We start from the raw sequence: 12,949 nt of genomic DNA on the forward strand, positions 1-12,949 counted from the left end.
GTATACTGGTATATGATGACATGATTTAGAATGTAATGCAAGCATTACGAGTCAAAACAAGTAGATTCACACTTGGTTACTATTTATGGATGCCTTAAACTACATTCAGATGATATCAAGTTATCGAGGTTGTAACAAGAACATAATTTTAATCTGCTTTAGGCAGAAACAGCATCTTCAAGTACTTTCACAATACCAGTATAAGTTATACCAGGACCCATTGGAGGGAAAAATATGGGTGAGAAAATCGCACCCGGTTGAATTAGAGCGAGTTTTCAAAATTGGGAGTTTTTTTTTTTTTTTTTTTTTTTTTTAATACAGTGTTCAATATGACAAATGTAACAAAAATGTGAAAAAGTCCCACGGCAAAATAGTTTTCACGTGATTTCTTTTAAAAGTGTGCAATTCTCGCGGCCTCAAGCTCTATCGAGAACCCAGTGTCAAAAGTTTCGGAACTGATGTGATATACCCCACCCTTGGCGACTTTTTCCTGTTGGCGCCAAGAAAGCGTCGCCAAGAAAACGATGTATGACGACATATGTCATACATCGTTCTTAGCGATGCTTTTTTAGCGCCAACAGGAAAAAATCAGATGAAAAAACATGATCAAAGCACTTCAGAACACAATATATATAAAAACAACATAAAAGCACAACAAAAAACATCACGAATATATGCTTCAAAAATGTACAGGGCCGGGGTTTTTTGTAAACATATTAAAATACAATGAAATAAATTATTGTATTAATTACAAGTCGAAATTAATGCATTAATTTTTTTTTCATCATTTCTCCGGGATACGAGCCCTCGGTCTCATAGTACTTTCGTAATGAGACCTCGGCTCGCCGGCCCTGCCTTGGTCTCATTACGAAAGTACTATGAGACCTCTGGCTCGCCAGGACCTCGCTCCGCTCGGTCCGTTATCCCTCCGACTGTTAATATACATTACAGTCGGAGTATGGTCACAGTTATGTATATTTTCGTGGAGACACCCAAGGGTGGCTCCTTCCATTCAGTGTACAATAATGACACAGTTTTAAGTGTGAAATATGCACCATTATTGTGCAGATTTATTAATAAAATTCAGCATTTTTAAGAGTACAACCGAAAGAACTTTCAATTGTTAACATAAAATTCAGTACCTAAAGGAGGCACGTTACTAGAATGTCTAAATAATTCGTGGCATCGATAAGAATTAACTTTTAGAACAAAATAACCGTACTATTTCTGTAAAATTAATTTACATACAGTAAAAATAAAGTTAAAAACTACAGGAACCCCTCAAGGATTTGTAAAAACAAAGAATTTTGGAAGTGAGAGGTTTTTTTTGAATTCTAAAATAAAGAACTTACCTTTTTATATGGTATAAATATTCACACTCAGTCTAAAACAATACATCGTATGACAATGGCACGTTACAGATACACACCACGTTGGAGTTAACTTTTAATTAACCTTCAAGTTTAAGAAACTGGCATTTTCTAATGTTTTTACTTCAAAACACAACTACTGAATTTAAACTAACACAAAATAAGCATTCCTGTAAGGTATATTGCACGAAACAACACCACGTATCTCTCCTGCGTGAAACCCAAACAACCCAAGTAAACAAGTTTGAACAGATCTGTAAGATTGCCTTCGGGTTGCTAAACACAGGTTAGTTTGGCCAGGGATGCCATGCATAAAAAATTATCGCCTCATTGGCGAGAAAAATATTTTAATTTTGTACAAAAAAATCGAATGTCGCCAAATGGGGGGGGGGGTATATCACATCTGTACCAAAGTTTCAGTAGTAAAAAATTCTGACACTAAAAGTAACAAAATGTTGAATAATAGGATATTGAATATGAAGTCTGCTTCAAGTACTTATATAATTTAGAGGAACATATTTAGCCACCGTGCTCTATCCATTCTAGAGACCGTTCTTGAATATAATCTGCAAATAGATATGTTCGGGACAATTACAAGTTCATATTTTGACGCATATGATTGCAAGCACCCTTTGCGCCTAGTACCTGATCGTCTACAGTCGACTCCCGCTACAATGTGATCTGACTTACGTGAAATAGTTCTCACGCGATTTTTTCCCCAGTAAAGAATTTTAGATCTAACTCGAATTCCTCACCCGCAACATGAAAATTTTCGGAAGGGAATTGCGGTATTTAAGCAGAGGTCTCGCCAGAGGCTATTTGGGTCCGTTAATGGATCCTTTACAAAAATCCGATCAACCAAAATAGACTCTTCACAAAATTCTGATAAACAAGAACGGCTCTTTCAAAAATTGTTTATTGAAAGAGCAAACTGAAAGCAAAATAACGCATATTTCCATGTATAAAACCGATAATTTTTGGAACCATTTTTAAAGTCAAATGAGAGGGATCAGCTTATAGAAAATCTGCTAATTTTGCAAAGAAATAAAATCTGCACCCTTGTGATGCTCCTGCAAGTGATCAGGGCCGATCCTAGCAGGTGTGCAGAGTGTGCACCGCACAAGGGCGGCCAAAGCAAAGGGCGGCCGCAGGCCGCATCATATAGTACTTTTAATCAAGCAAAATTCCTCAAGAATTTCTCAAGATAACATAATAAGTCGAATAATTATGCAGAATTTTAAATGTTCAATTATCAAAGTGCCAATTTTCCGACAGTATAGCATAAGAAAAATGGAATGTTAGAGCACATTGTGTTGCTCCATTATCCAATAATATCAACTCTTTACTCACATGCTTCATTTGGTTTCAAAATTTGTGACAGAACTGGTAATCAGGCATGGATACAGGGGAGGGGCTCTAATGCTAATCCCCAGTCTCCCAAGCTGTTATTGACCCTTAACAATGAAGACATATTTTATGTTAAAAAAAATTTTGCTGATAGAATACTCTCGCAAGTATTTCAAACAACAAATTCTGTGTTCGGCAGTCGTGGATGCGTGGAGACTGGAGAGACAATGGAAAATTGCGACTCCCCTGAGAGTCAAACATATATAATTAACGAACTAAAATTTTTAATTTTCCCTCTTTACAGCAATTTTTTTCTAATTAAAATCGCGAATGAACTTCCCGGTTTCAAATCAGGTAGGAGGACAGGGCCCTTGCCCTGGATTACAAATTTTAAGTGTAGCTCCAAAACAAAGATCCAAAAGGATGCCTTGACGAGACTAAGGAAGGCTTCAAACTGCGTTTTTAGGACTTTAATTCCGGAAAATTTCGCTGGTTGGACCACCGATTTTAAGGACCCAATGAAGTCTCTTATTCACCCTTTCTACCTTAATGTAATCAAACATAGCCTAAAAATGGTGGCTCCAAAATGTCTTTTCTGGGAACAGCTCTTCCTAACGTCATCAAAAATTGCTCAATGGTATTTTTCGAATTTCTTTTTTGAAATTTTTACGGTAGAGGACCCTGAAATTCATTCCCTAAGATTACTGCCAAAGATGGTCTGAATTAGCGTCTCTAGAGAGGCCCCATATCCTACCCCCTCTCACTTAACGTATTCAAAAACAAACTAAAATTGAGTTTTTCAATCATCAGTTTCTAAGAACTTTGGGGGAAATACCGCGGATCCCCCTTTTCTCCAACGTAATCACTATAGCTCAAACTTTCGTTTTTAGGTGGTTCCTTTAAGCCACCAAACCCTTCCTGCCTAAACTAGCCTGAAATTGACTTCAGTTTCAAAAAACAGTTCTTGAGGGCACACTGAATCCCCAACCGCTCTTTCTCCCATCGTTATGAAACAATGCCTAAAATACGATTTTGGGACTTCCATTTCTAAAATGTTTCGGATGGCTTACGTAAATTTTCACGGCGTTAGGGCATCTGGCATTCCCCATCAATCAGAGACACGTCTTTAGCTGTATTTTTCAGATATTAATATCGAAAAATATTCAGAAAGATCCCGCTGAAGTTTCTCGGTTTCCTTAACGTCACCAAAGATAGCACAAAATTGCGCTTTTAAGAGCCCCAAAATCCTTCCTTCACAAAAATAGCCTAAAATTTATTTTAATTCCGAAAAATATTTCTCTCAGTTCGGAATATTTTCCCGTTCCCCCTATCGTGTCCAAATCTAGCGAAAAATATGTTTTTAAAACAATAATGCCGATAAGTTACCAGAGGAAAGATGCCAGACCCCCTACCGTCACCAAAGACAGTCTAAATTTGAGTTTTAAGCTTCAATTTTGAAAACTTTCGATAGGAGACGACCGAATCTCCCTCTCTCCAGCAACGTCAACAAAGGTAACCCAAAATTGCTTGTTTAAAACTTCCGTTTCAGAAAAATTTTCGAAAGAGCGCCGACCCTTTCTAAACTAAGGTTACAAAAAATAGCTGCAATTTAACATCAATTTTGAAAGAATTTTAGGAAAGAACTCCAACAGTACTTTTCCCTCAAGTCTCGAAAAATTTCCTAAAATTGCAATTTTTGACGTCAATATTGAAAATTTCTCCATGGACCTTGAATGTTCCCGACTCTTTTATCCTTGCAACTTGCAACCAAACACAACCAAAGATTAATTACAGCTATTTTTCATACGCCAATTTCGAATATTTTCTGGGGGCGATCCCCCCCCCCCCCCCGTTCCTCCCTCCTCCGTCTTTCCTCTGATGTCACCAAAGACTGGCTATAAAATGCGTTTTTACGATTAGTAAATTTTTTGTACCTATTACTTTCTTCAAAGATATAAATTGTACCTAAGGAGCTTTTTCAAACTTTTTACATAAATTCATCCTTCTTGTTTTTATTTTTTAAATTAGAACTTGATACAGAAATTTGAAGAAAGATTTATACGGGCGTTATAGTTAAAAAATGCAAATTGCTCTTCAGGGGCGGCACATTAGGTCTTTGCACACGGGCGGCCGACACCCTAGGATCGGCCCTGCAAGTGATAAATAATTGCTACTGCCAAATAAATATAATGCTTGTTGTTTGTTTCTTGGAAAGAAATTAACAGCTGAAAATAAGTTTGGATTTAAAAATTTTGTTTTTTTGTTTTATCACAGCTACTTGTGAGCGGTGTCATAAACTTTTCAGAAAAGGCATTGGTAAGCACTTTTCTCCCCACTCATGATTTAATAAACAATAATAATAATATATATCAGCGAAATGAACTTAGAAGTGCAAAGGGATAGTAAGAGTGGAGAAAAAATATGATCGCTTCAGATAGGGCTACCAACTTCAAAATTGCCAGCCACTTAGTGTCTGAAGTTATACCTAACCAATGACTTGATTAAACAATATTCTCATCATGTTACCAGCTTGTCAATGTCAATATTTGTGTTTTTACGGGAGCGGTGCAATGTTTAACAGTTATTTTGGGAGAATATTATATGGATTTGAGTTTTTGATGCTAACAAGGATGATTAACTTTAAATAAACTCTTTTATTTCCCGTTTTTTTCTCTTTAGATGTCTACATTTTGAAAAATGCAACCTTTTAACATCCAATGTGAGAATCCTATTTTGTTCTTTTTTCAAGCTAACTTCGCTTTATTAGGATGCAAATAAATGAAAAGTCTCTTTTTTTTTGTTAGAATGCTCGTTTCAAGTTTTGAAAGCAAAATTCCATTTTCTTTTATGAGTCAAAAGTTAAAATACTGAATCAATGGTTTAATTTTTTTTTTCTTTTTTTGCTTCAACTGTGTCCACAATCATTAATGATATGTTTATTATAGGACTCTAAAATGCAATTTTAAAATAATTTTATCAAAAATATTTCTTTTACAAGCTGTTTTTATAGTTTTGATGCCTTCACTTTGAGAATTGCAATCTCTTTGCATGCAATAGGCCACCTTTGAGGACGTTAGGTGAAAGTATAAGGTTCAGAACTCTCACTCACAGTTTTTCGAATTTCAGAAATAGTGATTTTAAATGTTCGTCAGTGATGTTAGGAGGATGGAAAGTTCGGGGGTCTTAACCGTAAATTTTTCGAAAGTTTTACACACATGATTGGGAATCACCTTTGGGGGAAGGAGTCGGGGACTCTTCCGAAAATATCTCAGTATTAAAGTTCTAAAACCGTAATTTTAGACAAAATTCATTAATGTTAACGAAAAGGGGGAGGGGAGGGGCTCGGGGGATCTCCCACGGAAATTTTTTGAAATGGAACTTTAAAAAACACAATTGCAGGCCACCTTTGATGACGTTATAACAAGGGGTTAAATTGGGGACTCTGCCCAGAATTTTTGAAATTGAAGTTCCAAAAACGCAATTTTCGACGAATTTAGGTGACATTAAGAAGAGAGCAAGTTTTGGAAACTTTCTTCGTAAATTTTTCGAAGTTGAAGTTATAAAAATGCGATTGTTGTAAGCCATCTTTAAAGTGCATTTTGATTTCGAAAAATTAAGGGGCAAAGTTTCAAACCCCCTTATTTCTTCTCCTAACTTCATAGAAAGTGGTCCACAAATGCATTTTTAAGATATTATGTAAACCTGAGCTGTTCAAAGATGAAACTTCCGGAAAATTCTTTTGATAATGAAGTTCCCTATACGCAATTTTAGATGATCTTCGGCGATTTTAAAGGGAACGAGTGTTCGGAGGCTCCCCCGAAAATTTTTCAAAATTGAACTTCTGAAACGCAGTTGTACGCCACCTTTGATAACCAGAGGAGAAGAGATGGGGTTCCGGGGCTATTCCGGCATTTTTTGAAAATTAATGTTTTAAAATCTTAAATTTGGGAAGGGATGAGGTTCGGAACTTTGCCCCGGAATTTTTTGAATAGAAGTTCAAAAAAAAAAAAAGCAATTTAAAAAGATTTTTGGACAGATTAGGGAGAAGGAGGTTTTTCAGACTCTCTCCCAGAAAGTTACCGAAATTGAAGCTAAAAACACAATAGGCTGTCTTTAGTGGAGTAAAAAGAAATTATTTAGTTTTAGGATCCCTTCTTTCCCACCTTCTTGGCTAAGGCCCTATTTTTTATTTATTTTGAAAAAAAAAATGTAAGAGGACATGTTTACTGAATAGGCCAACTAGGCAGTGGACTAGAGCCCTGCTATTTGGGGTATCCAAAAGGCGAAAACAGTTTTAGCAAATTGAAAGAATTGTAATGTTTGGCTACAAAAGGGCGCCGAAAAAGTTTGGGCCTACGATCTCTGATACTTTAATCCAATAGCCTCCAATACCCCAAGGCAATAAGTTCTGGGGTCCTAGAGGGGGCCTAGAACCAACATAAGCATTCAAAACTAAGTTTAATAAGATTGAGTAAAAATGAAGTTCAAAAATTTTCGGGCCCCTTTCGATTCCATCCCCCCCCCCCCCAATCCAGATCCTACCCAAAAACTTCTCTTGGCTGTCTTTTTCCGTGCTCCGGTACAGTCAGGACTTTTTTTCCTTTTCTTTCACGAATTTTCCTTTCTTTCCGTGGCAGGTGGCCTAAGGAGGGTATGATACTTTTTGCACCGTGCCAAGGTTTGGTTTTCGTGCAGGAAAGTTGGTCCGTGGGCCCCCTTCTCTCTACTCACAGCCTGCGTACTGAAAAGTCCAAATAGGCCATGACTTAGAGCCTGTTCGGGGGCCTCGAATGGCTATAACTGTTTTAGCAAATAGCAAAAATTGTAATGTTTGCCTTTATGAGGACCCCGAAAAAGGGTTTGGCCTAAGGCACCGATATTTTATTTTGGTCAATAGGTTCTGGGGTTATAGAGGGCATTAGAACCAATATAAAGTTCTAAACTAAGCTTGATTTTCGGAAAATTGAACGAAAACAACACTCAAACATTTTCGGGCCCCTTCCTACTCTGGGCCCCGCTGCATTGCGGGGTCTTGCGGTATGTAGTTACGCCACTGATCACCCAGCATAAATCATCATCTTCACTTGATTAAGTTACAAATATCATTACTGGATCTATTTTACATTAAAACTATCATGCATTTGTTTTTCTTACTACGTACACCGTACTGGTTTATTTTATATCTTTTTTTCCCATTGATCACTGATTTTGTGCATCGTAGCAGTGTTTTGGGTTGAATAAAACGTGGTTTTTTTTTAATACAAAGAAAAATTCAGTGTTTTATATAAGAAACAGTCACGTATAGTTGAGAGAAATGATTTTTAACAGTTTTAGGTGGTGTTTACAATTTTTTAAAATAATTGGGTATATTTATAAAAACTTTTACACACACCCTTCGCCGTAACGTGAAATTTCGACTTACGCGAAGGGTCTTGGAACGCATCCCTCGCGAAAATCGAGATTCAACTGTATTTAAGTTTAATTTTCTCGGTTTTATGATCAAAATGCTATTTCGTATAGAATACAGTAAAATCAAAATATGGGCAAAAAATATAATTCCTGTACTTTAAATGTTTCAATCACCACCCCCTTGAATCAACTATAAATCCATTCCTGGATATTAATTCAGCTTTAAATTCATTAACACACACAAAAAAAAAAAAAAAAAATTCTTTTATTTTTGTTAAAATGTTTAATATTTTGTGGTTCAATTATTTGCAATATTATTGCAAATAACTGTAAACTTACTGAATAAGTTGAAACTAAAGGAATTAAAATATCTGGCTTTAGCAAACATAACCTAATTTTACCTTTTTATTTTAGTGTCTTCCAGTGATAAGTGTAAACTTTATTGCAAAGTGTCTGGTTCGGCATCCTATTTTGTTCTAAAAGAAAAAGTAATTGATGGAACATTATGTGAACTAGGAAGTTTTGATATTTGTGTAAATGGGAATTGTGAAGTAAGTCTAAATATATATATATATTTTTTCTTGTCTTTTTGATTGTGTCTGCATGCAAGTTTTGAAAACATGAACGTTGGTTTGAATTCACAAAAGAAATAAGCCCAATTTGATTCTTTCTATACTGAGATTTTATATTCTCTGTTGATTAAAAACATCAACTTTTTATGTTATTAAAGAGAAATATTTTTATATATGTGTGATTTTTCCTCCTCTGACTCGAGTGAAAAAAAGCTTAATATTTTGTAAAATATACTGAAATATCTGTTTCAATCAGAGAGAAAGTTCAAAAGTGCAGTAACCTTTTTTCTTTAATTTTTCTGGAGTTTGGGGGGAGGGGGGATAGATTTTATGAAGGGGCATGCACAGAAATTTTTGGGCCCGTCACAAAAGACTGTTACGAGCCTCCACCCCATATTGTTCACCCCTGCGTCTTTGCAAATATTTCTCTCTTCATTTTAAAAATCTTGGGCTTGGGCCAACAGGTGTCCCTTCCCCCTCCCCCCTGTACACATCCCTGATCTCATGTCATATAATAGGAATCGGGTGCTACAATTAGAAATGTTTCATTTCTCAGTGACATTGGTTGAATTAGTTTAGTGTGAGTGCTAACTGCACAATATATACACCACATAAATATTGAATGAAGATAATGTTTATTGGAATGTTGTGATTTCATTATATCCATTTTTGAATTTCATTAAAAAAGCTTGAAACAATTTCTTTTTGTCCTGAAACATACAGAAAAAAATCTTGCAGTCTGTGCGATTTATAGTTCTTTTATTGCACCTTCGTCTTTCTGAGCTTAATCAGAATCATCACGATTCGAGAACTCTAAAATATTGCCAGTATTAAAAATTTCATTGGGGGGAAAATCGAAATAGGAAAAATAATAAAAATATGCGCAAGAATGTATCGAGCCTGTTGGGATAATTTGAGTTAAAAAATGACCTGCTTTAAACTTTCTAGTCCTGTAAATTTACTTTTTTTCTTCTTTTTCTTGTTTCAACTTAGCATTGTGACTTTCTAGAATAGTTTTCTACAAATTTTATGTTATTAGATCCATTTCCATACAAATGGCAAACGTAAGTTTCACTATACACAAATTATCCGGTAGATGCGGGAATTTAGGTAAAGTTGTGGATAGGAAAGCAAAGCATGGTTTTAATAACAATCTTACTCGATGTTTTTAGACTTAGGTTGAATACAGTTAAAATAGAAATAATGAGATAGTATGAATACTAATTTTTAAGTAATAAGATAGATTTTAAGCTGAAAATGCTGCAAAAATAGCACTATATGACAAACTGTTTATTGATGGGAAATAATTTTTTTTTGTCGCAGAACATTTATGCAAATTTGAAAAATCTTCCAACACATTTTTAGCATATATTATAACAATGGGTTGTGAGGATGCATATAAATGCCTATTTTTGTAGTACTAAAAATGATTATTTGTCCTTTTGATTAGTAAAATGTAATGTCCACCCAAATTATCCCATGTTAATTACATGAAAAATAATTATGATAAATGTTTCAGTTCAATGACAATTAAAGTAAATATATGTAATGTCTTCACACCTAAATTGAGAAAACATAGAGTGGTAGGTTAATTAGCAGCACTATTTGGAAGTAGTAGGTTTGTCTTTGTATGCCATCTCCAGAAAGTTGAACTTATTCTATATCAATTTCAATGGTAGTCTTGGCAAAAAATTTTCAGCATATACTCCTAGGAAAGGATGATGTTTATAAATGAATTTTTCTAGGTGTATCAAATGATAAGTTTTCAAATTATTTAGTAAACTATAACTCATACCCAAATTACCCCAAACCCCCTAGCAAATAAGTTTTCTAATTTATTCTGCTGTAACACTTCAGTGAATATATTATTATTAGTAGTAGTAGTATTATTTTGCTTTAAATTATTCGAGTACATATACAAAGGAAACATAAACTTCAAAAATGTGTGTTTAAATAACGAAAAAGAACATCATTCCACAGCAGTAAGACGGCTCGTTTTTGTTCAAACTATTACTAAAAAGCTTAGCCATGGACAGGTGCTGTCAAATGTTGACAAAAAGAAAATTTTCGGAGATATTTCACTTTGTTTCACATGCAATAGAATGTTGTTGATTTTTTTTTACTTTCATATTATTTTGTACAGGTTATCAAATTGTTTTCATTTTACAGTTTTTATGTTTTTACAGAATCTTAAATTTTCTTCTGAATTTTTCTAATAACAGCTATTTTATACTTCTCATTTCACACTATGTGACAATTTTTTCTTGTTTCTCCTGTTACTTCCAATGAAGAATTTTTCTCTTAGAGTTAATTTGTTCTAGATACTAATAATATGTTTATCATAGACCTTAATGCAATTTCTACAATCATTTTTCTTAAATAAATTCTACTTGCTGTTTTCATATTTTTGATGCCTTCACTTTGAAAACTACAATCTCTTGGCGTCCACTATGGCAATCAGATATTTTGCATTTTACTAGGCTTTGATAAGAGGAAAACAATTAAAATTTAAGAGGCTGTATGCCCTTAAAGAGATTATATGTCAAATCTAGTACCCCAACCTCTTTCCCAGGCTTGGTTTGATATATTTAGCCCCCTTTTCTTTCATATGTCAAAAAGTTGAATGCTGAACCACTTTCTGAATTTGATTTTAGTTTTAATTATTTTTAAGTTTTTATTATACATATAACATTCCCTGTTCCTAGTATAATTTAACATGATCAGGGATGAAAATCTTCCGTGAATCCGCGATTTTCTGCTTTTTGTATTTTTTTCATTTCCCGGACGCAGAGCATTTTCCAGCGATCGATCGCGATCGCGTTCTTCCCGTCAAGATTTTTGCTGACTCACGTGTTCTTTCTAAAGTAGAAAGAAGAAAGGAGCTTCGTTTTGTGAGTGGGGAGGGAAAAAGACACGAGAATGACATAGAAAGCGTCGGCGTTTATGCATTTCGAAATCCGATTGCATCCGCTTAAATAACACTCGCTCATTTTTGTCTACTGTGCCATCATATCACTTAAACCTTTATAACTTTTTGTGGACTATTATTTTCAACCCTTCTTGTATGTATTTTGTTTTTTGCTGAAGACTTGTACGCTCATTGTTTTGCCACGCCCATTTCACAGTCACTTTCTAGCGATCGCGCAAATACCCCCTCACCTCCCTTCTGCCCCGACCTTCCCATCAGGATTCTTGCTGAGGCATACATTCTTTCTTGAGTAAGAAAGAAGCAAGGAACTTTTTGCTGTGTTGGTGAAGAGGGTGAAATAGGAATGGAGGGAGAAATGCTCGAGAGTGATGGTGGGTGCAATCGTTAGATGTAGCTTTTGAAATCCGATTGCATTCGCTTCTGTTACACTCTCTCATTTTTATCTGCTATGCCATTCTACTGTTTAGACATTAATACCTTTTTGTTGAATAATATTTTCAATCCTTCTTATACTTTATTATTTTTTTATGAAGACTGCCATGCCCATTCAAATATGTTTATTCTATTCCATCCAACATCGTTCTTCAAATCTAGTTTTAATGCTTATCAGGCTTACCAAAGATCTTAATACATTCAAATTTATTTTAATTATAATGTGTTATTTTATTATAACAGACATGTAAATATAGGAAATTAAAGATGCTTATCTTCTCAATTCATGACATAGTGTTTAAAACTTTTTTATCAATTTAAAAATAATCATTTTTATGCTAGTGCTTAAAATGACCATCAAAGTTCAAATAATTTTAGATTGGGTTTAGTTTTTTAATGATTTTTATAGAATATACCCAGCTGCTCCACAAAAAGGTTAGCTACACTGATAATGTCATTTTGTAATCATGGTGTCCAGTGATTCAGCTTGTATTAAGTGTTTAATTATATGGAAGTTTTATAGCATTATATGTCACATTAATAAAGTTTTAATTTCACCTGATTTGTGGGCTATGGGAAAATGAAAGTGGTAAATGGAATTGATATATCTGTTAAAATCTTAAATAAATGCAAGCTTATTTTATTTATTCATTTGTTAGCATTTCTACTAGTTAAAAAAAAAAAAAAAACATTTATCCATTAATATTTGAAAGACAGTATAGTATTGATATAATTTCACTTAATGTAAAATATATATATATATATATATATATATATATATATATATATATATATATATATATATTCAAATTTTAAGTCTCGCAATTTTTCCTCTTTTTTGACTTCGGGCTGTTTTCATCCATGCATGATTTAGAATGGTATAAAGATAT

General features: G+C 34.3%; 1 protein-coding gene across 1 annotated transcript in view; it reads left to right on the forward strand.

Moving 5' to 3' along the window:
* The first annotated feature begins 234 nt into the window (after positions 1 to 234).
* The window catches only part of LOC129218315 (A disintegrin and metalloproteinase with thrombospondin motifs 9-like), a 156,245-nt gene continuing 143,530 nt past the window's right edge, over positions 235 to 12,949 (forward strand). The window contains 2 exon segments of the mRNA XM_054852551.1: positions 235 to 238; positions 8,541 to 8,677. Coding sequence (XP_054708526.1) covers positions 235 to 238; positions 8,541 to 8,677 — 141 coding nt within the window.

The sequence above is a fragment of the Uloborus diversus genome, chromosome 3 (assembly GCF_026930045.1).
Source record: "Uloborus diversus isolate 005 chromosome 3, Udiv.v.3.1, whole genome shotgun sequence".
In the NCBI taxonomy this organism is placed as follows: Eukaryota; Metazoa; Arthropoda; class Arachnida; order Araneae; family Uloboridae; genus Uloborus; species Uloborus diversus.